The sequence below is a fragment of the Nicotiana tomentosiformis genome, chromosome 7, assembly GCF_000390325.3.
Source record: "Nicotiana tomentosiformis chromosome 7, ASM39032v3, whole genome shotgun sequence".
NCBI lineage: Eukaryota > Viridiplantae > Streptophyta > Magnoliopsida > Solanales > Solanaceae > Nicotiana > Nicotiana tomentosiformis.
The window spans coordinates 69,923,965-69,945,132 of record NC_090818.1 but is presented as its reverse complement, the minus strand read 5'-3'; the positions used below and the strand labels follow the sequence as shown (position 1 = coordinate 69,945,132).

Here is a 21,168-nt window from a genome sequence, read left to right as displayed (position 1 = left end):
GGAATCAATTCCACAAGAAAACTACTAAATTAGACTCAAAACCCGAAATCAACTCAAATCCGACCCCCGGGTCCACGTCTCAAAATCCAATATAAGTCATAAAACCCGAAATCCCATTCACTTACGAGTCTAACCACACGAAATTCATCAAAATCCGGCATCATTTGGTCCCTCAAATCCTAAAAATTACACTCTCCAAAATCCCAAGCCCTAACCCCCCAATTTTCACTTCAAAACCCCACTAATTAGACGAGAAATCAACGGCAAAGCACCATAGCTAAGAGTATTAGAGCTCAAGTAACTTACCTCTGTGAAAACCCTTGAATCCCCTTCAAAATTCACCCCAAAAGCTCCAAAGTCCGAGTTAAAAATGGTGGAAATGAGCAAAAATCACGAAGTCCTCAATTTATACATTCTACCCAGTGAAACCGCACCTGCGGCCCCTTTTTCCGCCTATGCGACGCCGCACCTGCAGAATTTCCATCACAGGTGTGGAACTTACTTAAGATCCCAGGTTCCGCATCTGCGGCCAAATCTCGCACCTGTGAAAGCGCACCTGCCCATCTCCCTCCGCTTCTGCGACGCCAGCCAAATTCCTCCTCTCCGCATCTGCGCCCTAGGTCTCGCACCTGCGGGCTCGCAGATGCGACAGCCTTCTCGCACATGCGGTTCAACAACACACCTGCGCCCCATAATCTGCTTCTGCGACCATCGCAGGTGCGGGAACTTCATCGCACCTGCGCCTTCTGCCCAGCTCCTCCAATCTTGCATCTGCGATCTCTCGCTCGCTTCTGCGGGCTCACATCTGCGATGAGATATCCGCAGGTGCGATTATGATAGCTGAGTTCAACTTCAGCAATTCCTCCAATTTCTAAACTTGTTCCGTTAATTACCTTGAATCACCCCGAGGCCCTCGGGACATCAACCAAATATACCAACATATCCCACAACATCATACGAACTTAGAAAAATCATCAAATCACTCAAAACAACATCAAAATACCAAATTACACTCGGATTCAAGCCTAAGGACTTCAAAACTTCTAAATTCCACCAACGATGCCGAAACCCGCTAAACCATGTCCGAATGACCTCAAATTTTATACACAAGTCAAAAATAATACCACGAACCTATTCCAACTTCTGAAATTCCATTCCGACCCCGATATCAAAATTTTCACTACCAACCAAAATCGCCAAAATTCTAACTTTCACCAATTCAAGCCTAATTTTACCACGGGCCTCTAAATCTCATTACGAATGCGCTCCCAAGTGTAAAATCACCTAACGGAGCTAATGGAACCATCAAAATTTAAATCCGAGGTCGTTTACACATAAGTCAATGTCTGGTTGACTTATCCAACTTAAGCTTCTACTTTAGAGACTAAGTCTCTCAATTCACTCCGAAACTACTCCGGACCCAAACCAACTAACCCGGTATAACACAATATAGCTGAGTAACACAAAAAGAGCAGAAATGGGGGAAACATGGCTATAATTCCCGAAGCAACCGGCCGGGTCGTTACATCCTCCCCCTCTTAAACAAACGTTCGTCCTCGAACGGGTCTTGAAACACACCTGGAGCCTCAAATAGGTGTGGATATCTGCTCCGCATCTCCCGCTCGGTCTCCCAGGTGGTCTCCTCCACAGGCTGACCTCTCCACTGCACTTTCACTGAAGCTATAACCTTTGACCTCAACTTCCGAATCTGCCGATCCAAAATGGCCATTGGCTCCACATCATAAGTCATATCACCCTCCAACTGAACCGTGCTGAAGTCCAAAACATGGGACAGATCACCAACATACTTCCGGAGCATGGAAACATGAAACACTGGATGCACACTTGACAAGCTGGGTGGCAAGGCAAGATTATAAGCCACCTCCCCTATCCTCTAAAGAACCTCAAAAGGCCCAATGAACCGGGGGCTCAACTTGCCCCTCTTTAAAAACCTCATAACACCCTTCATGGGTGATACCTTTAGCAAAACCTTCTTCCCAACCATAAAAGACACATCACAGACCTTCCTCTCCGTGTAGCTCTTCTGCCTAGACTGCGCCATGCGAAGCCGCTCATGAATCAATTTCACATTATCTAATGCATCCTAGACCAAGTCTGTACCCAAGAGCCTAGCCTCACCCTGCTCAAACCATCCTACTAGAGATCTACACCTCCTCCCATATAAAGCCTCATACGGAGCCATCTGAATACTCGACTGATAACTATTGTTATATGCAAACTCTGCGAGCGGCATAAACTAATCCCATGAACCCCCAAAGTCAATGACACAAGCACGCAACATGTCGTCCAATATCTGAATAGTGTGCTCGGACTGCCCGTCCGTCTGAGGGTGAAAAGATGTGCTCAACTCAACCTGAGTACCCAACTCTCGTTGCACGGACCTCCAAAACTGTGATGTAAACTGAGTGCCCCTATCTGAAATGATGGAATCTGGGACACCATGCAGGTGAACAATCTCTCGGATATAAATCTCCGCCAACTTGCTCTGATACTAACTTGTCACGACCCTAAAATCAAACCTGTCGTGATGGCGTCTATCGATGGTACTAGGCCAGCTGACTCCCACAATACTACAACAATTCATTCAAAGATATGCCAAAAGGCATCTTGTATAGCAGAATTTCATAAAAGAAACAAGGGTTGAACTCAAAAAATAGAAATGCAGAATGAAAAGCCCCAAACATCCGGGTGTCACTAAGTCATGAGCAACTACTAAAAACTGGTTCGACAACAACAAGACTAACATAGTCTAGGAAAATCCAAAATACAACTAATAGGAAGATAAAGAAGAAGAAAATAAAGTTGCGATCGCCGGGTAGCTACCTTGCTAACTCCAATGATCAACTACAGGAATATTAATAGCCGCTACCGTGACCAAAAATGCCTGAATCTGCACACGAGGTGCAGGGAGTAACGTGAGTACACCAACTGAGTAAGCAACAAAAGTAAATAAAGGCTGAGAAGTAGTGATGAGCTAAATGCAAGTACCGTTCATATCACAAGAATTTAGTAAAGTTCGGCATGCTATGCAACCAGAGTTTAAGTCAAATCAGTTTGTTTAAATCAAGTTCAAGTAAGACAATCAGAAATATCTTTCAACAGTTCTCAAACAAGGACTCAAAGCAACTATGAGCATGGATGATGAAATCATGTACTGCCCCTCGGGCTAACATCACTCAGTCCTCCCAATCACTCCAACCTCACAATCACTCAAGCCTCACAATCACTCATGCCTCACAATCGCTCAGCACTTGGCACTTGACACTCGTACTCAGTGGGTACTTGCGGTCACTGGGGGTGTTCAGACTCCGGAGGGGCTCCTACAGCCCAAGCGCTATAATCTGCACGGATAACTCACGTGCTATAATATCATATCAGAATCCGCACGGACAAATCACATTCTAAGGTACAATACCTCAGAAACAGGCCCTCGGCCTCACTCAGTCATAAACCTCTCCAGTCTCTCGGGCTCTCAGAAATCAAAGAAATCAGCCCAAACAACATTAACATGATGCAACAAATAGAATAACAGAGACTAAGTTATGATGTGAGAATGTATGAACATGACTGAGTACTAGATATCAACTAAAGTAGTGAGAGGACAACAAGAAACGACCTCTAAGGGTCCAAACAATACTAGAATAAGGACTAGATATGGTATCTATCATGATTTACAGTAAATCTTTCTAAAGTACATAAAGAGCATATAGCTACAACAGGTTGTTCAACTTTACAGTTACTACGAGACGGACCAAGTCACGAATAGCCAATGGTACACGCCTACATGCCCGTCACCTAGCATGTGTGTCACCTCCAAAGAGTCACATGACACAAAGATCTGGTGTTTCATACCCTCATGACAAGATTTACAACCATTACTTACCTCAATCGGAGCAAATCTCTACTCCGCAATGCCCTTGCCTCTCGAATCGGCCTTCGAGCGTCCCGAATCTAGCCACAAGCAGTACAATACCATTAATATATGCTAAAAGAATCAATTCCACAAGAAAACTACTAAATTAGACTCAAAATCCGAAATCGACTCAAATCCGACCCCCGGGCCCACGTCTCGAAATCCAACAAAAGTCATAAAACCCGAAAGCCCATTCACTCACGAGTCTAATCATACAAAATTCATCAAAATCTGACATGATTTGGTCCCTCAAATCCTCAAATTACACTCTCCAAAATCCCAAACCCTAACCCCCAATTTTCACTTCAAAACCCCACTAATTAGATGAGAAATCAATGGGAAAGCACCATAGCTAGGAGTATTAGAGCTCAAGCAACTTACCTCTGTGAAAACCTTTGAATCCCCTTCAAAAATCACCCCAAAAGCTCCAAAGTCCGAGTTAAAAATGGTGGAAATGAGCAAAAATCACGAAGTCCTCAATTTATACATTCTGCCCAGTGAAACCGCACCTGCGGCCCCTTTTTCCGCTTCTGCGATGCCGCACCTGCTGAATTTCCATCGCAGGTGCGGAACTCACTTAAGATCCCAGGTTTCGCATCTGCGGCCAAATCTCGCACCTGCGAAAGCGTACCTGCGCATCTCCCTCCGCTTCTGCGATGCCAGCAAAATTCCTCCTCTCCGTATCTACGCCCCAGGTCTCGTACCTGTGGGCTCACAGATGCGACAACCTTCTCGCAACTACGGTTCAACAATGCACATGCGCCCCATAATCTGCTTCTGCGACCATCGCAGGTGCGGGAACTTCATCGCACCTGCACCTTCTTCCCAGCTCCTCCAATCGCGCATCTGTGATCTCCCGCTCGCTTTTGCGGGCTCGCACCTGCGATGAGACATCCGCAGGTGCGATTATGACAGCTGAGTTCAACTTCAGCAATTCCTCCAATTTCCAAACTTGTTCCGTTAATCACCCGAAATCACCCCAAGGCTCTCGGGACCTCAATCAAACATACCAACATATCCCACAACATCATACAAACTTAGAAAAATCATCGAATCACTCAAAACAACATCAAAAGACCAAATTACACTCGGATTCAAGCCTAAGGACTTCTAAACTTCCAAATTCCACCAACGATGCCGAAACCTACTAAACCACGCCTGAATGACCTCAAATTTTACACACAAGTCAAAAATAACACCACAAACCTATTCCAACTTTCAGAATTCCATTTCAACCCCGATATCAAAATTTTCACTACCGACCAAAATTGCCAAAATTCTAACTTTCGCCAATTCAAGCCTAATTCTACCACGGGCCTCCAAATCTCATTTCGAACGCGCTCCCAAGTCTAAAATCACCTAACGGAGCTAACGGAACCATCAAAGTTTAAATCTAAGGTCGTTTATACATAAGTCAATGTTCGATTGACTTTTACAACTTAAGCTTCTACTTTAGAGACTAAGTGTCTCAATTCACTCCGAAAATACTCCAGACCCGAACCGACTAACCAGGTATAACATAATATAGCTGAGTAATATAAAAAGAAGCATAAATGGGGAAAATGGAGCTATAATTCACGAAGCGACCAGCCGGGTCGTTACAGCTGGGCATGGGCATCTTTCTCTATTAATGGTGTTGGAGTTTTTCTCATCTTGAAAGTTTGGGATTGGGAGAATTCAAGGATATTCTTCAAGTTTCTTCCATGGGGTAAGTGTTTTCTACTCGATTTTGATTATATTATGTGATTCCATCTTCGTTTTTAGAATTTGATTGATGATTTCAAAAGAGAAATTGGGGTTTTTTGTCTAAACTTTCCTAAATGAAGTTTTGAGTTTTGAACAGCGATCCGGAGTCGAAATTGAGTGAAATTAGGATGGTTGGACTCGTAATTGAATGGGTTGACTCTTTTCATGCCTTTAATTGAATTATCATAACATGTTATATCTCTAATTGTTAATCTACTCTTACATGCTCTATTTGACGTTGTTAGCACTTGTTCTACCTCTTACTTGTTATTTTGACCATATATGCTTTAGTTGAAGTTATTACCTTCCTTATTGTTTTGTTACCTCTTAATTGTTGAGTCACTTTTTAATTGAAGTCCTAATAGCCGTTATCACATCGCGACGGAGTTGTTAATTGTTGAGATACATTTCCTTGTTGAGCATTCACATTCATTTTGTTATTGTTGGAATTCTTGTACACATTGTGGTTGAGTCGTGTGCTAGTTGTCGTAGAGATATTGAATTATCCGTCCCTTCCATGACTCTGTGCTTATCTGCTACTTGCCTTAACTGTTGTACTCGCACACCTTAGTTGTCACGTGCTTTACTTGTCCTGTTATTTTTGTAATATTTCTTGCACTCCTTTGATTATTACGTGGTTCCTTTATTGCCATGTACTCATACTCTTTGATTCTAGAAATTTTTGTAAATTGAGTTATTGGATTGTTGTTGTTAATTTAAATTATTTGTGGATCAGGTTGCGCGCCGCAACAGGTGGAATAAGGGAGAATTATGATATGGTGGGATCGGGTTGCACGCCACAACGGTTTGTGTACGTAATAATTAATATTGAAAAATGATGATATGTGTCACACCTCTTTTTTCCCCAAAAGATATATGTGTTATGGATTGTTGTGGGTTAAAGAGTTTTTCCAATTAAAGTGACAAATTTGAATAGGGATTATTTTATTTACAGAGTCACCACTTGGAATTGATTTTTTGGGTGTTCCAAGTCACCTTTTATTTGAATCCCTTGTCAAAGAAAGGTTTGACTCTATTATTATTGGTCTGCAAAAATAAAGTCCGGATAAGGAATTCTATTGACTGGGGAGAAGGTGTAAGGCATTCCCCGAGTCCCGTGGTTCTAGCACGGTCGCTTTATTGACTACAACTTGGCTTGAATTAATTTTAGATAAACTGTGATTTATTGATTTTCATATTTTATCTATCCGCTTTTATATTAAAATATAGAATTATCTTTGAAACGAATCACGTGTGTGAATCCGTTTTATTTATTGTGCCAAAATCATGCCATGTGTATGTGTACGTAATTAATAGCATTTATATTATATTTAAGGTTGTTTTGCCCAAAGTTGCGCGAACGCATACCTTGATTTTAGTTTTGGGAATCGTAATTATGTCACGCGAACGTATACATAATCACGATGATTCAATTAATTAAGAGTACGCCTAAAACATTCTAGCGCATTCATGATTTGTTTCTTTCCTAAGTTTGAGATTATTATGAAGGCCATGAATTATGGAATTATTTGTGAAAGAAGTGTATGATTTTAGATATTTAAATAAATAAACCATCATATACCAATACCGTATCATCCAACAATTGAAGCCCAAACTCATTAGGGTCCAAATCTCCCCAACTTTAAAGCAAGTTTGTATACCATATTTCCAAAAAACATGATTAAGCATATAACATTTAAGGACTAACTTACATTATTATTTATAAAGTTTAAAGGCAAATAAATAAAATCACATAAAATAATATAAAAATAACAGAGGGAAGAATAAACCTTTAATACAAAATTTTCAATTAAACGAGTCTCCAAGAACAGGTACAATAACTCAGACGAACGTTGAACAAGCATAAGCGACGAATAATATCAAACCTAGTGAACGGAGCTCCAACGGAATCCTCGACCTCGAATATTGATTCCACTTTTTGGCGTGTAAAAATGGATGTTATGAAGTATTTTTGTTGGGTTTTGGGTGATGACTTGATGGATTTTTCGAATGAAAGACGAAGAAAGAATGACACGAGTAGAAATTCCCTTAGCGTAGAAGAAGAAAAACAATTTCTCTCAATTTCCTCCTCCCTTATTTTCTCCTTCTCCCTCCCCCTCTCTCCTCACCCTTCTCTTCTATTTATAGAAAAAAGAATTCGGAATTTTTTCAGATTTTGTTATTTTATTTTATTATTTTATTATTTTTTAATTAAAAAGAATTCCAACTCCCCATTTTTCTTCTTTTTTTAAAAAAATAATTCTTCACTTTCCTTTACTTTTATTTTTTAATTTTCCTCTTTGTTTACTTTACTTTACTTTTTTTCCCACTTATTTTACTTTTCTTTTTTTAATTTCCACTTATTTTACTTTTCTTTTTTAAATTTCCACTTTCTTTTACTTTTATTTTTTAAAATGTTCAGCTACATTTACTTTTATTTTTTAATTTCATATTTCTTTTACTTTTTATTTTTTTAACTTTCCAAATTCTTTTACTTTTAGTTTTTTAATTTTCCACTTTCTTTTACTTTTTTTAAAAAACAATTTCCATCTACTTTTACTTTTATTTTTTTTATTCAATACTTTTAATTTTTCTATTATTTTATTCCCATCCGAAAATTAAAAAAAAAATCGGTTTTTTTAAATTTATTTTATTTAAAAATAAAGATAAAAAATAAAAATAATACTAATAGTAATAATTTGACCTTTTAAATTATTTTTAATTCTTACCCTATATTAAAAAAAATGTAACAAAGCTAAAACAAATATATATTAAATTTCTAAAAATATTTACATAGTAGAAGGTGGTAAAAATTCAAATATTGTCAAAAATTAGTTGCTCATAGCTGTCCCTCTTTGCTTGTAAAACATGAAGAGTTTTCAGGCAAATACTAGGTGAACCATGTGACTAATGTTTGACCAAAGCGTTATTCAAAAGGAAAAGAAATAAAAAATAGGGTGTAACCGAGTCCTGGTTTTGGAAAGTCTACATATCCCGGGTTATAGGGGAATCAGGTCACGTGCAGTTCAAGGAGAATGATGGAATGATGAGTTGAGGAGTCGAGTGAGGTTTCGTCGAGGCTCCAGTCCGCGGTCCTGCTATTATAAAAAAGAAACTTAACAAGCCTATTGGCTATAAGTTACAAGATTCCTATCTATGAGCCTTCTGAAACTTGATCTTGAGTCTTGACTAGTTCTTCATGCAGACTCTGATCTAAACCTTGATGCTCGCTAGCTGTAGGTGCTAGTTCATTATTCTATAGCTTCTTCTAATCAAAACGGGACTCTAGTGCTCGTGGCTTCAGTCATGTCTTGAGCATTCCACATCTTTTCAACTACTTTTGCATTTTGGATTTACCTATTTTTTCTTTTCTTTTATTCTAAATTGAGACTTCTTCTTTTGGCCATTTCGAACCCTGTGTCTCGAGGTAAAACCTACTCAGACACCAAAACAAATAAACGAGCAAAATTTTTCTGCCCCAGTTTGCACTAGGAAAATTTCGTGAGTTATTGTAACAAAATTCTAAACTACTTATTTATTGAAAGCAATAAAAGGTCGGGAATGGTGTACTTCGAAAAAAAATAGAGACTAGAGAATGGAGACCCTATGTCTAAAATAAAAGAAATTAGGGAGTGGAGACCCTATATTGGAAAAGCGACTAGGGATTGGTGTACCCTGATACTCTTAAGAAAATGTAACCAGGGGATGGCACCCTGTATTACGGAAAAGAAATGTAACCAGGGGTTGGTGCCCTGTATTACTGAAATGAAAATGAATTCCCTGGGCTAAAAGGTTCTACCTGGGTTAAACTGCGAAAAGCGAGCCTAGCGAAGAGTACTTCTACCCGGAATATGAGATGGATCCCCCTAGGCGAAATGTTTCTACCTGGGTTAAGCTATGTAAAACAACCTGAGCGAAGAGTACTTCTACTCGAAACTATGAGCTGGATCCCCCTAGGCGAAAAGGTTCTACCTGGGTTAAGCTTACGAAAAACAATCATGGGCGAAGAGTACTTCTACCCGGAACTATGAGCTGGATCCTCCTAGGTGAAAAGGTTTTACCTGGGTTAAGCTACGAAAACAACCTGAGCGAAGAGTACTTCTACCCGAAACTATAAGCTGGATCCCCCTAGGCGAAAAAGGTTCTACCTGGGTTAAGCTACGTAAAAATTCCTGAGCAAAGAGTACTTCTACTCGGAAACTATGAGCTGGATCCCCCTAAGCGAAAAGGTTCTACCTGGGTTAAGCTACATAAAATATCCTGGGTGAAGAGTACTTCTACCCGGAAACTATGAGCTGGATCCCCCTAGGCGAAAAGGTTCTACCTGGGTTAAGCTACGTAAAATAACCTGAGCGAAGAGTACTTCTACCCGGAACTATGAGCTGGATCCTCCTAGGCGAAAAGGTTCTACCTGGGTTAAGCTACGTAAAATAACCTGAGCGAAGAGTACTTCTACCCAGAAACTATGAGTTGGATCCCCCTAGGCGAAAAGGTTCTACCTGGGTTAAGCTACGTAAAACATCCTGGGCGAAGAGTACTTCTATCCGGAACTATGAGTTGGATCCCCCTAGGCAAAAAGGTTCTACCTGGCTTAAGCTACGTAAAACAACTTGAGTGAAGAGTACTTCTACCTAGAACTATGAGCTGGATCCCCTTAGGCGAAAAGGTTCTACCTAGGTTAAGCTACGTAAAACAACCTGAGCGAAGAGTACTTCTACCTGGAACTATGAGCTGGATCCCCCTAGGCGAAAAGATTCTACCCGAGTTAAGCTATGTATAAAAACTGAGCGAAGAGTACTTCTACCCAGAACTATGAGCTATATTCCCCCAGGCAAAAAGGTTCTACCTGGGTTAAGCTATGTATAAAAACCTGCTATGAGTGATGCATGCTGAAAATAAAAGAAAATGGAGATTTTGCGAAACTTACCTTTGGTGACATTCGTCCTTTAAGAATCGTCATTCTGCACTGCTTTGTTCCTGCTTCAAAACAAATAAAAATTATGAGTTTTAAAAGTGGTGGTCGGTTTTGTGTCCTTGATGTCTTTGGCAACTTGACTTTGTGCTCATCTTCTTTTGATGATGATTTCAACCTTCCACTAGATGTTTCGTAAATACCACTTGTATTTCTGGCCCCAGAGAGCCTTTGACTTTTCAAACTTTTACATGACGGTTGGTCGCGTGGGACTTAACCTTTTCAACTTTATTTTTTCCTTTGTGTCATTTCACTTTCGACTTTTTCCTCCAAAACTTTTAATTTCAGAGCATTAGGGAATCTTTGGCTTTTCAAACTTTGCCAAAACGGTTAGCCACTTGGGACTTAATCTATTCAACTTTATTTTGCCTTGTAGGCACTTTTAATTTGATTTCCTCCTTACAAGAGTTTTTGATTTCTAAGCATCGGCCGCCATGGCCAGTCGGGGTCGACTTGATGCCCCTGTCGAGTCTGGGTGCCTTTTTTGCGTAATAGCTTGTATCAAACTGGAGTCCTATAATCAATCTTGCTATCCCTTCTTTGCCTTAGTTTCAAAACATAGTTAGATCAAAAGTGATTCAAGGAAAAACAAACAGTAGAATGGAGAATGAATTTAGACAAGAGGTATCCCTTTCAGGGAAAGGAATGAAGGACTTATCTGGAGTACATGCGGACTTCAATGAACATGACATGCCTTTTGGACTGGATGCCTGATCTATTTAAACCGTCCGAATCTAAGAAATTTATCACAACTTTTGCCTCGAAACCGAGAAACCTTGCCCAGGACTGTCAATAACAATGGCTGTGAAGATTCTCTTTTCTATCAGTAGTTCCCTTTCCGGGTTTTCACCAGCTAATCTCTCTCATTTCTCTTCTCACCGTCGTCTTATAGTACCCTTTGCGGGTTTTCACTAACAAGACTCTCTCATTTTTATTTTCTCTGCTCTGCATCGCCCTACGATGGCCGTGAGGGTTTTTACCAATAAGACTCTCTTATTTTATTTATCTCATTTGGTTGTATCAGATCCAAGTAAATGTATCCTCCAATTCTTGAACATTCTCGTTGATTGATCGGAAGGACTTGAAAAGGATTTGGGTAAAAAAGATTTGGATTGAATTATAACTTTGGAACCTTTAAGGCGAAACCATCTTCGACCATCTGTAACAACTGCCCCAGTTTCATTTTTTTTTTTTGGAAATATTGATTTTTATTTTGGTGTGACTAAACCCCAGAGAGAGGCTGCCTACGTATCTTTTCGGAATCAAGTCGAACGTAGTTCAAAGAACAAGAACTTGTTTGGATTTTTATTTTTGTGTTTCTTTTTATTTTTATTTTTATTTTTCCTTTCCTTTTCCTTTTTTTCATTTTTTATTTCATTTTCTTTCGTCTCTATTTTTCTTTTCCTTTTTTTTTTCTTCCTCTTTTTTTTTAATAACACTTTCAGGTTCCAAAGAGGGTAATCAAAGAAAAGGTAACAGGCTCAAAGGGTTTGCAAAGGGTTGATAGTGTTTGGGTAGCGAGAATGAAAGCTTTCGTCATCCCAATTAGAGAGCATTAAAGCTGCTAAAAGGGTCAAACATAATACATTTTGACCGCGTATGTATTGACAGCTGGCACAGATACATTTTCTTCAATATCTCTCAAATACAAAGCTCCCATTTGGCAGTACTCTTGTTACAATATATGGACCTTTCCAATCTTGAGCTAATTTTCCTTTAGCTGTTCCGAGTCTTTGTTTTATTTCCTTAAACTTATCTTCATTGCATTCTGATTCTTGATTCATTATTTCGAAGTCTGACAGTGTTTTAGGATCTAGGCATGAAGTCCGCAAGTATGTCACGTCATTAAAATCTGCATTAACAGAACTGAAAAGAGAATAAGGAAGGTGACAAGAATAAGAAAAGAGACATTCCTGTATAATGAAATATTAATTTCATTTGATTTGATTTTTTAAAATTTTTAAAGGTAGAACGGTTTGCATCAGAAAGTAAGACAATAAAGTAAAATATCCGGATCACACCCTGAGATAATCCAGACTCAGAAAGGATAGCAAGACTGGCTACCGAAACTCCCGTCTGATGGGGAACTTTCAGGCTTGGCGACCGTTTTTCGGCTTTCCTTCTGTCTCGGCAATGGCTGCAATGACCTTCAGTGTCAGATCAAATTTCTCATCTCTCCAATTTATGTTTATCAAACCCTCTGAACCACTCTGAACGGCGTGTGATGTGGCCTTAAAGGTAACATAACTCAAGATTCGGCCCGTTTTTAAACTATTTTCAACCATATCCACAATTTTGATAGCCTCGGCGAACGGTCTACCCATAGCAGACATCATGTTCTGCAAGTAGTCCACCTCTTGGGCCTGTAGGAAAACCGTAGCCATATATGCTTCGTCCATTTGAGGCTTTGCCCTAGCGGCTTGCTCGCGCCATTTGACAGCATATTCACAAAAATATTCCGCGGTTTTCTGGACACAGAGTTCTCTTTTTGAATTTTTCACTCTTGCTTTTGCGTTTTTTTTTTCACTCTTTGCTTTTCTTTTTTCTCACTCAGTTTATTTAATGGCTATGATCGAATCCGATGGGGATTGCCTACGTATCATGACGCCACATGAATCAGATCTTGCGTAGTTTGAGGAAAGATGAGGAATAAAGTAAATAAGCTAACTCTTTTTCTAATTTATTTATCAATCTTTTTTTTTTTAAAATCATACCACAAAAACTCCTAAAAAGGAAAATATTTTGGATTTTGAATTTTCTCTCTTTTTTTATTCGAAATTTTCGAAGGAAAGACTTCTAAACAAGAAAGAAAATATTTTTAAATTTTTTTTTGATAATTTTCAAAAGAAAGAAAATATTTATTGAATTTTGATTTTTTTTTAAAAAACAATTTGGAGAAAGACTTTTTATAAAGGAAGAAATTATTTTTGGATTTGACGTCTCAAAGAAAGACTTCTAAAGAAGGAAGTGGAAGGAAATTAGTTTTGAATTTTTGAACATTTGGGGCCGGAACCGATGAGGTTTGCCTACGTATCTCACATCCGGTGAGAATCAGACCCGCGTAATTCGGTCCATTTTGACAGAATAGGGGAAATATAACACTTGAAAATTTTGGCTCAATTTGAAATGCCTTCTTTTTTTTCAAAATTTGGGCAAAGTTTCGGGATTTTTCAAATACCGTAATTTTTGAAAACCGGATAAATTTTCTCTCTCCTATCTCTCACTCCTGCTTTTCTTAATTTTCTGTTCTTATTCTATAAGCCTTTCAACATGCAAACCAGATCAAACAAAATGGACAAGTAGCACGTAGGATGCATTAGGATGATCTTTTATTTTGGGTACAACTATCCTAGACGGACCCAACCCCTATGTTGAGTCCCCAAAGTCAAATGCACGTGATGCAAACAAACATTCCTACTAGGGATCTGGCATGAGGCTATGTTATTCTAGGTTTAAATCCTAGGGGTGTGTTTTAGACCTGGCTTACCCAAGCGGACAGCTCGCGCCGAGGTGGGGGCAACGTACCGGGAGCACGAAAGTCTACCCGACCTAGTTACTGATCCAGACACGTTCTATTTGGTATGACCTCTAACAGAAAAGTGGGCTACACGCACGTGTGCACCATAAATTCAGAAGACTCGAAAGGGAAGCGTAAGAAGGCAGTTTATACAGTTCAAATAATATCAAAGCAGTAAATCAGTAGCAATTAGCACATTAGGCCCACAAATACAGTAATATCAGCAATCAAGAAAGCCTAGTATAGATCATATTACAAGCTCGAATTCTGAACCGTGAATCAGAGATTCTGGGTTCTTTTCCCCAGCAGAGTCGCCAGAGTTGTCACACCTCTTTTTTTCCCAAAAGATATATATGTTATGGGATTGTTGTGGATTAAAGAGTTTTTCCAATTAAAGTGACAAATTTGAATAGGGATTATTTTATTTACAGAGTCGCCACTTGGAATTGATTTTTTGGGTGTTCCAAGTCACCTTTTATTTGAATCCCTAGTCAAATGAAGGTTTTTATTATTAGTCTGCGAAAATAAAGTCCGGGTAAGGAATTCTGCTGACCGGAGAGTAGGTGTAAGGCATTCTCCGAGTCCCGTGGTTCTAGCACGGTCGCTTTATTGACTATAACTTGGCTTGAATTAATTTTAGATAAACTGTGATTTATTGGTTTCCATATTTTATCTATCCTCTTTTATATTAAAATATAGAATTATCTTTGAAACGAATCACGTGTGTGAATCCGTTTTGTTTATTGTGCCAAAATTATGTCATGTGTACGTGCACGTAATTAATAGTAGTTTTATTATATTTAAGGTTGTTTCGCCCAAAGTTGCACAAACGCATACCTTGATTTTAGTTTTGGGAATCGTAATTATGTCACGCGAACGTATACATAATCACGATGATTCAATTAATTAAGAGTACGCCTAAAACATTCTAGCGCATTCATGATTTGTTTCTTTCTTAAGTTTGAGATTGTTGTGAAGGCCATGAATTATGGAATTACTTGTGAAAGAAGTGTATGATTTTAGATATTTGAATAAATAAACCATCATATACCAATACCCTACAACCCAACAATTGAAGCCCAAACTCATTAGGGTCCAAATCTTCCCAACTTTAAAGCAAGTTTGAATACCATATTTCCAAAAAATATGATTAAGCATATAACATTTAAGGACTAACTTACATTATTATTTATAAAGTTTAAAGGCAAATAAATAAAATCACATGAAATAATATAAAAATAACAGAGGGAAGAATAAACCTTTAATGCAAAATTTTCAATTAAACGAGTCTCCAAGAACAAGTACAATAACTCAAACGAACGTAGAACAAGCATAAGCGACGAATAACATCAAACCTAGTGAACGGAGCTCCAACGGAATCCTCGACCTCGAATATTGACTTCACTTTTTGGCGTGTAAAAATGGATGTTATGAAGTATTTTTGTTGGGATTTGGGTGATGACTTGCTGGATTTTTCGAATGAAAGACGAAGAAAAAATGACATGAGTAGAAATTTCCTTAGCGTAGAAGAAGAAAAAAAATTTCTCTCAATTTCCTCCTCCCTTATTTTCTCCTTCTCCCTTCCCCTCTCTCCTCACATTTCTCTTCTATTTATAGGGGAAAAAATCGGAATTTGTTAAAATTTATTTTATTATTTTTTTAATTAAAAAGAATTCCCACTTTCCATTTTTCTTATTTTTTTAAACAAAATAATTCTCCACTTTCCTTTAATTTTATTTTTTAATTTACCACTTTGTTTACTTTAATTTTTTTATTTTTCACTTATTTTACTTTTCCTTTTTAAATTTTCACTTATTTTACTTTTCTTTTTTAAATTTTTACTTTCTTTTACTTTTATTTTTTAAAATTTTCAGCTACATTTAATTTTATTTTTTAATTTCATCTTTCTTTTACTTTTCATTTTTTTAAATTTTCACATTCTTTTATATTTATTTTTTTAATTTTTCACTTTCTTTTACTTTTTTTAAAAAGTAATTTCCACCTACTTTTACTTTTATTTTTTTATTCCATACTTTTAATTTTTCTATTATTTTATTCCCATCCGAAAATTTAAAAAAAATATTTCTTTTTTTTTAAAATTTATTTTATTTAAAAATAAAGATAAAAAATAAAAATAATACTAATAGTAATAATTTGACCTTTTAAATTATTTTTAATTCTTACCCTATATAAAAAAAAATGTAACAAAGCTAAAAATATATATATATTAAATTTCTATAAATATTTACATAGTAGAATGTGGTAAAAATTTAAATATAGTCAAAAGTTAGGTACTCACAATATGGTGAAATAAGGGAGGATTATGATATTGATAAATGATGATACGGTGAGATCAGGTTACGCACCAAAACAGATTGTATACGTGAAGGCTTGATATTGATTAATGATATTATGGTTGAATAAGGGAGGATTATAATATTGATAAATGATGATACGGTAGAATCGGGTTGCGCGTCGCAACAGATTGTGTGTGTTGTACTTGTTGGACTTTTTGTTGTTGTTGTTGTTGTTATTGTTGTGTCTTGTGTGAGTCATGCATCCTACGTGTATTGTTGTATTACTTCAATGTGTCAATTTATGCTTCTGTGGTTACTTGGTGGATTTTCAAGATGAAATTACTACGTAGAGTCATTATCTCGTACCCTGTTGAGTTGTTAGTAAAATAACAATTTTAAGTAAAAGAATTTTTAACATGCTTACCTTACGTGCCTCTTAAGTTGGAACTCGTCGTTTCACTCGGTACTTTACTATTCTTAATAGTTGTCATATTTTATTTTAATTGATTTCTCAAATTAAACTCCTTACCCTATCTAATGTTTTTACTTTACTTAAAAATCGTTATTATGTTTTATTTTAACAAATCCTATATTTGATTCTTTAACTTATCCAATGTTTCATTTTATTTGAAAATGCCATTTTCTTTACCTAAATAATTTTTAAAATAAACTCATTTTCTCATTTGATTCCCCACTTTATTCAAGATTTATTATTATGATTTATCGTATATAAATAAATCTCTCGAACATTTTATTTAGCAATTGATACGGATACGATGTACATGATAGCACGTGGACCTTGCCGTGCGGAAGTGATTTGGAAAAATATAGGCACGAGGTGCCATACTTGTAAGATTTGGAAGTTGTGACTTATGAATTGCGATTTACGAAGAGTGGTACATCGGGTAGTTCTTGTTGTAACTTGTGCATTAGGAACGATTTGATTGATTGAGTTGTCATCGGTTCCCCTTACTTGAATTCATTCATATTTCATCTGTATCCTAACTGTGTTGTTGCTTTATTACCTGGTTATTTCTTGTTGCCATTCGTGCTCCTATTATTTTCACTGTTGATTGTAAATTTATGATCCTTCTGCTGTTGGTGTTACATTGACGTCCTTTCCCTTGTTAGCTTTATATTATATCCTGCACAAGTTTACATGTCAGGTAAGTGTCTTGACCTGGCCTCGTCACTACTCTACTAAAGTTGGATTTGATACTTACTGGGTACCGCTGTGGTGTACTCGTGCTACGCTTCTGCACATTTTTGTGCAGATCTGGATACTTTTGATCAAGTTGGGTTGAGACTTATGCATGCGCGGCTGGAGACTTCAAGGTATACCTACTCGACGTTCGCAAGCCCCGAAATCACCTTCTGTTATATTTTATTCCCACTGTCTACTATTGTTCCGGGACAGTGATGTACTCGTTATTTCTAGTTACTCTTAGAAAAGCTTATGACTTATACTACCGGTTTGGGATATTGTATCGTGTTGGGATTGTTGGCTTTATATAGAGTTATGTTTAATGGTTGTTTTGGTTAAATTCTGTCATTTGATTCAGTAAGTATTAGGCTTACCTAATCTTAGAGATTAGGTAATATCACGACATCATACGGAGAAAAACTAGGGTCGTGACAACAGAGTAATACACAACATAACTAACCATATCCATTTCCAAGACTTGCAGCTTTCTAATAACCTTCATGCATTATGCATACCAATGATCATTTACAATGCTTTGAATATATATATATATATATATATATATATATATATATATATATATATATATATATATATATATATATATATATATAAATGGTTAAATATTCTGCGAAAATAGTACTTCATATTTATATTTAGTCGATACATTGTCATAAAAGACGTAGTGGTACGGTAGTACTTACAAAAGAAGGAATGATTCATCGATGGAGCTCCTACACGTTATAGGCAAATCTCGGGTGAGTTCAATTGAATCCGCTACTTTCAGCTCGAGTCACTTATAGATATCCAAAAAAGTTAAAATATAAATACATAACAAATCACGACCATTTTGAACATATTGACTCTAAATCTTGAATTCTCCTCTAATACATGTACGATTAAAATTTTGGATCGGCATGTGATGCATGCTTGTCTCTGTTGCTCCATTGAGGTCTCATTCTTGGAGAAACTGCCACTACTGAATTCTTCACACAACAGGGCTTAGGCTTAATCCTCCATGGAAAAAACATGTCAAGCCCACATGATGCTGCCTTGGGCAATTTGTTACTACCAATTTCTTCATCTTCTAATAAATTCTTCCTATTATTTTCCAAAGCAGATGAAATAGCTAGTTCCTTTGCATCTTGAAGAAATCTCTGAATAATGAAATTTGGTACCGATGGCCTATTATTAGTACTCCAATCGTACGACTCCTCGACTACCTCCATATTTGTTGAAGTATTTGATTTTCTATGTTCTGTTTCAATCATGTCGTCTATCGACTCCCCTAATGAAAAAACATCAAGAGCATCTGAGAAAACATCATGGTTGTCATTTCTAACATCGTTATCATCGTCATGATCATCGTTGTCAATATAGACCTCATCGTAGACTTTAGTACTTGTTATAGCTTCTTTTCTTGTATGCCACATGCATGGTGGTAATTTTGGAGGTGGTACAATTTCAATGTTTGTTAACATTTCTTTTGGTTTTCCAGGACTTTGCTCCCAAGAAAATGGCACTCTGTTAAAAATTTCCAATGAAAGTTGAGGTGGGATATTTGAGCTAGACAATGGCTTTTCACTAGCACGCCTAGTTGACAAGAGAGGAGCACTCAAATCTAATTTTCCTGAGCATTTTTCTTTCTCTTCTAGTTGTTTTTCCATGTAATTTTTAAGATCTCAAGATACTACATCTATAACAATGAAGATAAAAGTTATGACATGAGAAAAGTTGAACATTTGTGCGAGTATGGTTAAAAAGTTTAGTAGTTGTCATAATTGCCAGTAGTTGGAGCTATGGGTTTCTCGTGGAGTTCAGCTAAAAGAGTGCAACTTTTATTTGGTCATGTCACAGGTTACTCAAGACGAGAAACATTTTTATGCCGCATGGCTTCGAACTGTGCTTTTATGTTATGGCCAGAATATCTTTGTAGTACGAATGATTACCAATATTTAGTTGCATTAAAAGATGCTACGTACGGTGGTGGATATAACATGTTTGGTGTGGATTCAAGCGAACCTAGCATTTTTCATATAGAGTATATATTTCTACATAATATTTACAAAAATTTCAACAAAAATTAAAGTGCGAAATGATAATTCTAGTAGTTTAATAAGTTCAACGCTAAGATTTTAAAGATCGATCACATCAAACTCAAATTGTATGGATCAACCTCTAGGCTCCATGTACTAGGTAAAATTGATGAATGATAGATGGATGCTCGTAAAGATGACACGTGGCAGTAACAACAGGTAGTAGTCAGAAAATAGCCGACACCGGTTACGAACATGTGACCAGTGTTGTGTGAGTTCCGAAGACGATGGAACCGGAGACGAAATTTTGAAAAGAAGATATCGGTTGGAGAAGTCAGCATTCAATGAGCAGCCCTCACAAAGGATCTTTACATTTATACTCAAATGTGATGCAGCCATCAAGATGAGTCTTTATTCATATTAAAGAAGAGCTTGATTTGGGGATCTTGTCTCCCCGAATTGAGCTATAAATAGAAGAATTTGTACTCATTACAGACACGAAATATCTATACGTCAAAAAGGCTAAACTGATTCTTATTCTATTAATAACATTCTTTATTTCTGCTCGATACACTGTTCTTATTATTGCTCTATACACTGTTCTTATTATTGCTCCCGGAGAAGCTCATTTCACAGTTAGGCTTGTATTTTCTTCAAGTTTCTTTAATTAATTTATTTTTGTTCTTAGTTATTTTATATTCTAGGATCAAATTAATTCACGTGTCTATAAACCACATTACAAATTCAACTATACCGCTTTACGTGTAAACACTCTAGTTATATATCCAACCCTAATCACTGAGTAATATTATTTCTGTGGAAAATATAGGACTTTTTTAAGGTAGATAAAGATTGCATATTCCTGCAAGATGTCACATATTCACCTTGTAAATTCTAAAACTCTGCACTAGCTTCCCAAAATTATCCTTTATTTTGTATCTAAATCTAATCAAGACAAGTAGACTGCTTGTTATAACATGTTGTCTGCTTGATTTTCTAAGTAGAGTTACATTTACCATGAGCAATTACGTATAATTATCTCTTTAATGACTTGATTGTATAAGTTTTTTAACTATCAGTAGGGGTGTTCATAAAAACCCGAAAAATCGAACCAAATCGACCAAAAAACTCGATACTTTTTAGGTTCGATTTGGTATTGATTTTGAATTTTAAAAACCGATCAAATTTGGTTTGGTTTTGGTTTTAATAAAAAAATAACTAGAAAAAATCGAACCAAACTAACTATATAAATAGCTATTTAAATTTATTATTATACCTATATATATATATATATGTATATTTTTATATAAAGTTTATAATATTTTATGGTACATATTAGTCTAGTTCTTTGCTATTTTAATAGTCTAATTCTTTGCCTTTATATTCTAATTTGATTGGTAGTTTTCTTTTACTAAGTACAAGAATTTATTTCATGTTAAAAATAATCGATTTTTAATTGAGT

At 36.8% G+C, this 21,168-nt stretch overlaps 1 protein-coding gene across 1 annotated transcript; it reads right to left on the bottom strand.

The window, feature by feature from the left end:
- Positions 1-18,310: 18,310 nt before the first annotated feature.
- Positions 18,311-19,396, bottom strand: LOC104090244 (uncharacterized). The gene has a single exon (XM_009595303.4). It carries the CDS (start codon positions 19,335-19,337, stop codon positions 18,570-18,572), a length of 768 nt encoding a protein of 255 aa, XP_009593598.1. The 5' UTR covers positions 19,338-19,396; the 3' UTR covers positions 18,311-18,569.
- Between the last annotated feature and the right edge of the window lie 1,772 nt (positions 19,397-21,168).

What these genes read in the sequence shown, in the direction of transcription:
- LOC104090244 (XM_009595303.4), bottom strand. Translation starts at nt 19,337, where the DNA reads ATGGAAAAACAACTAGAAGAGAAAGAAAAATGCTCAGGAAAATTAGAT.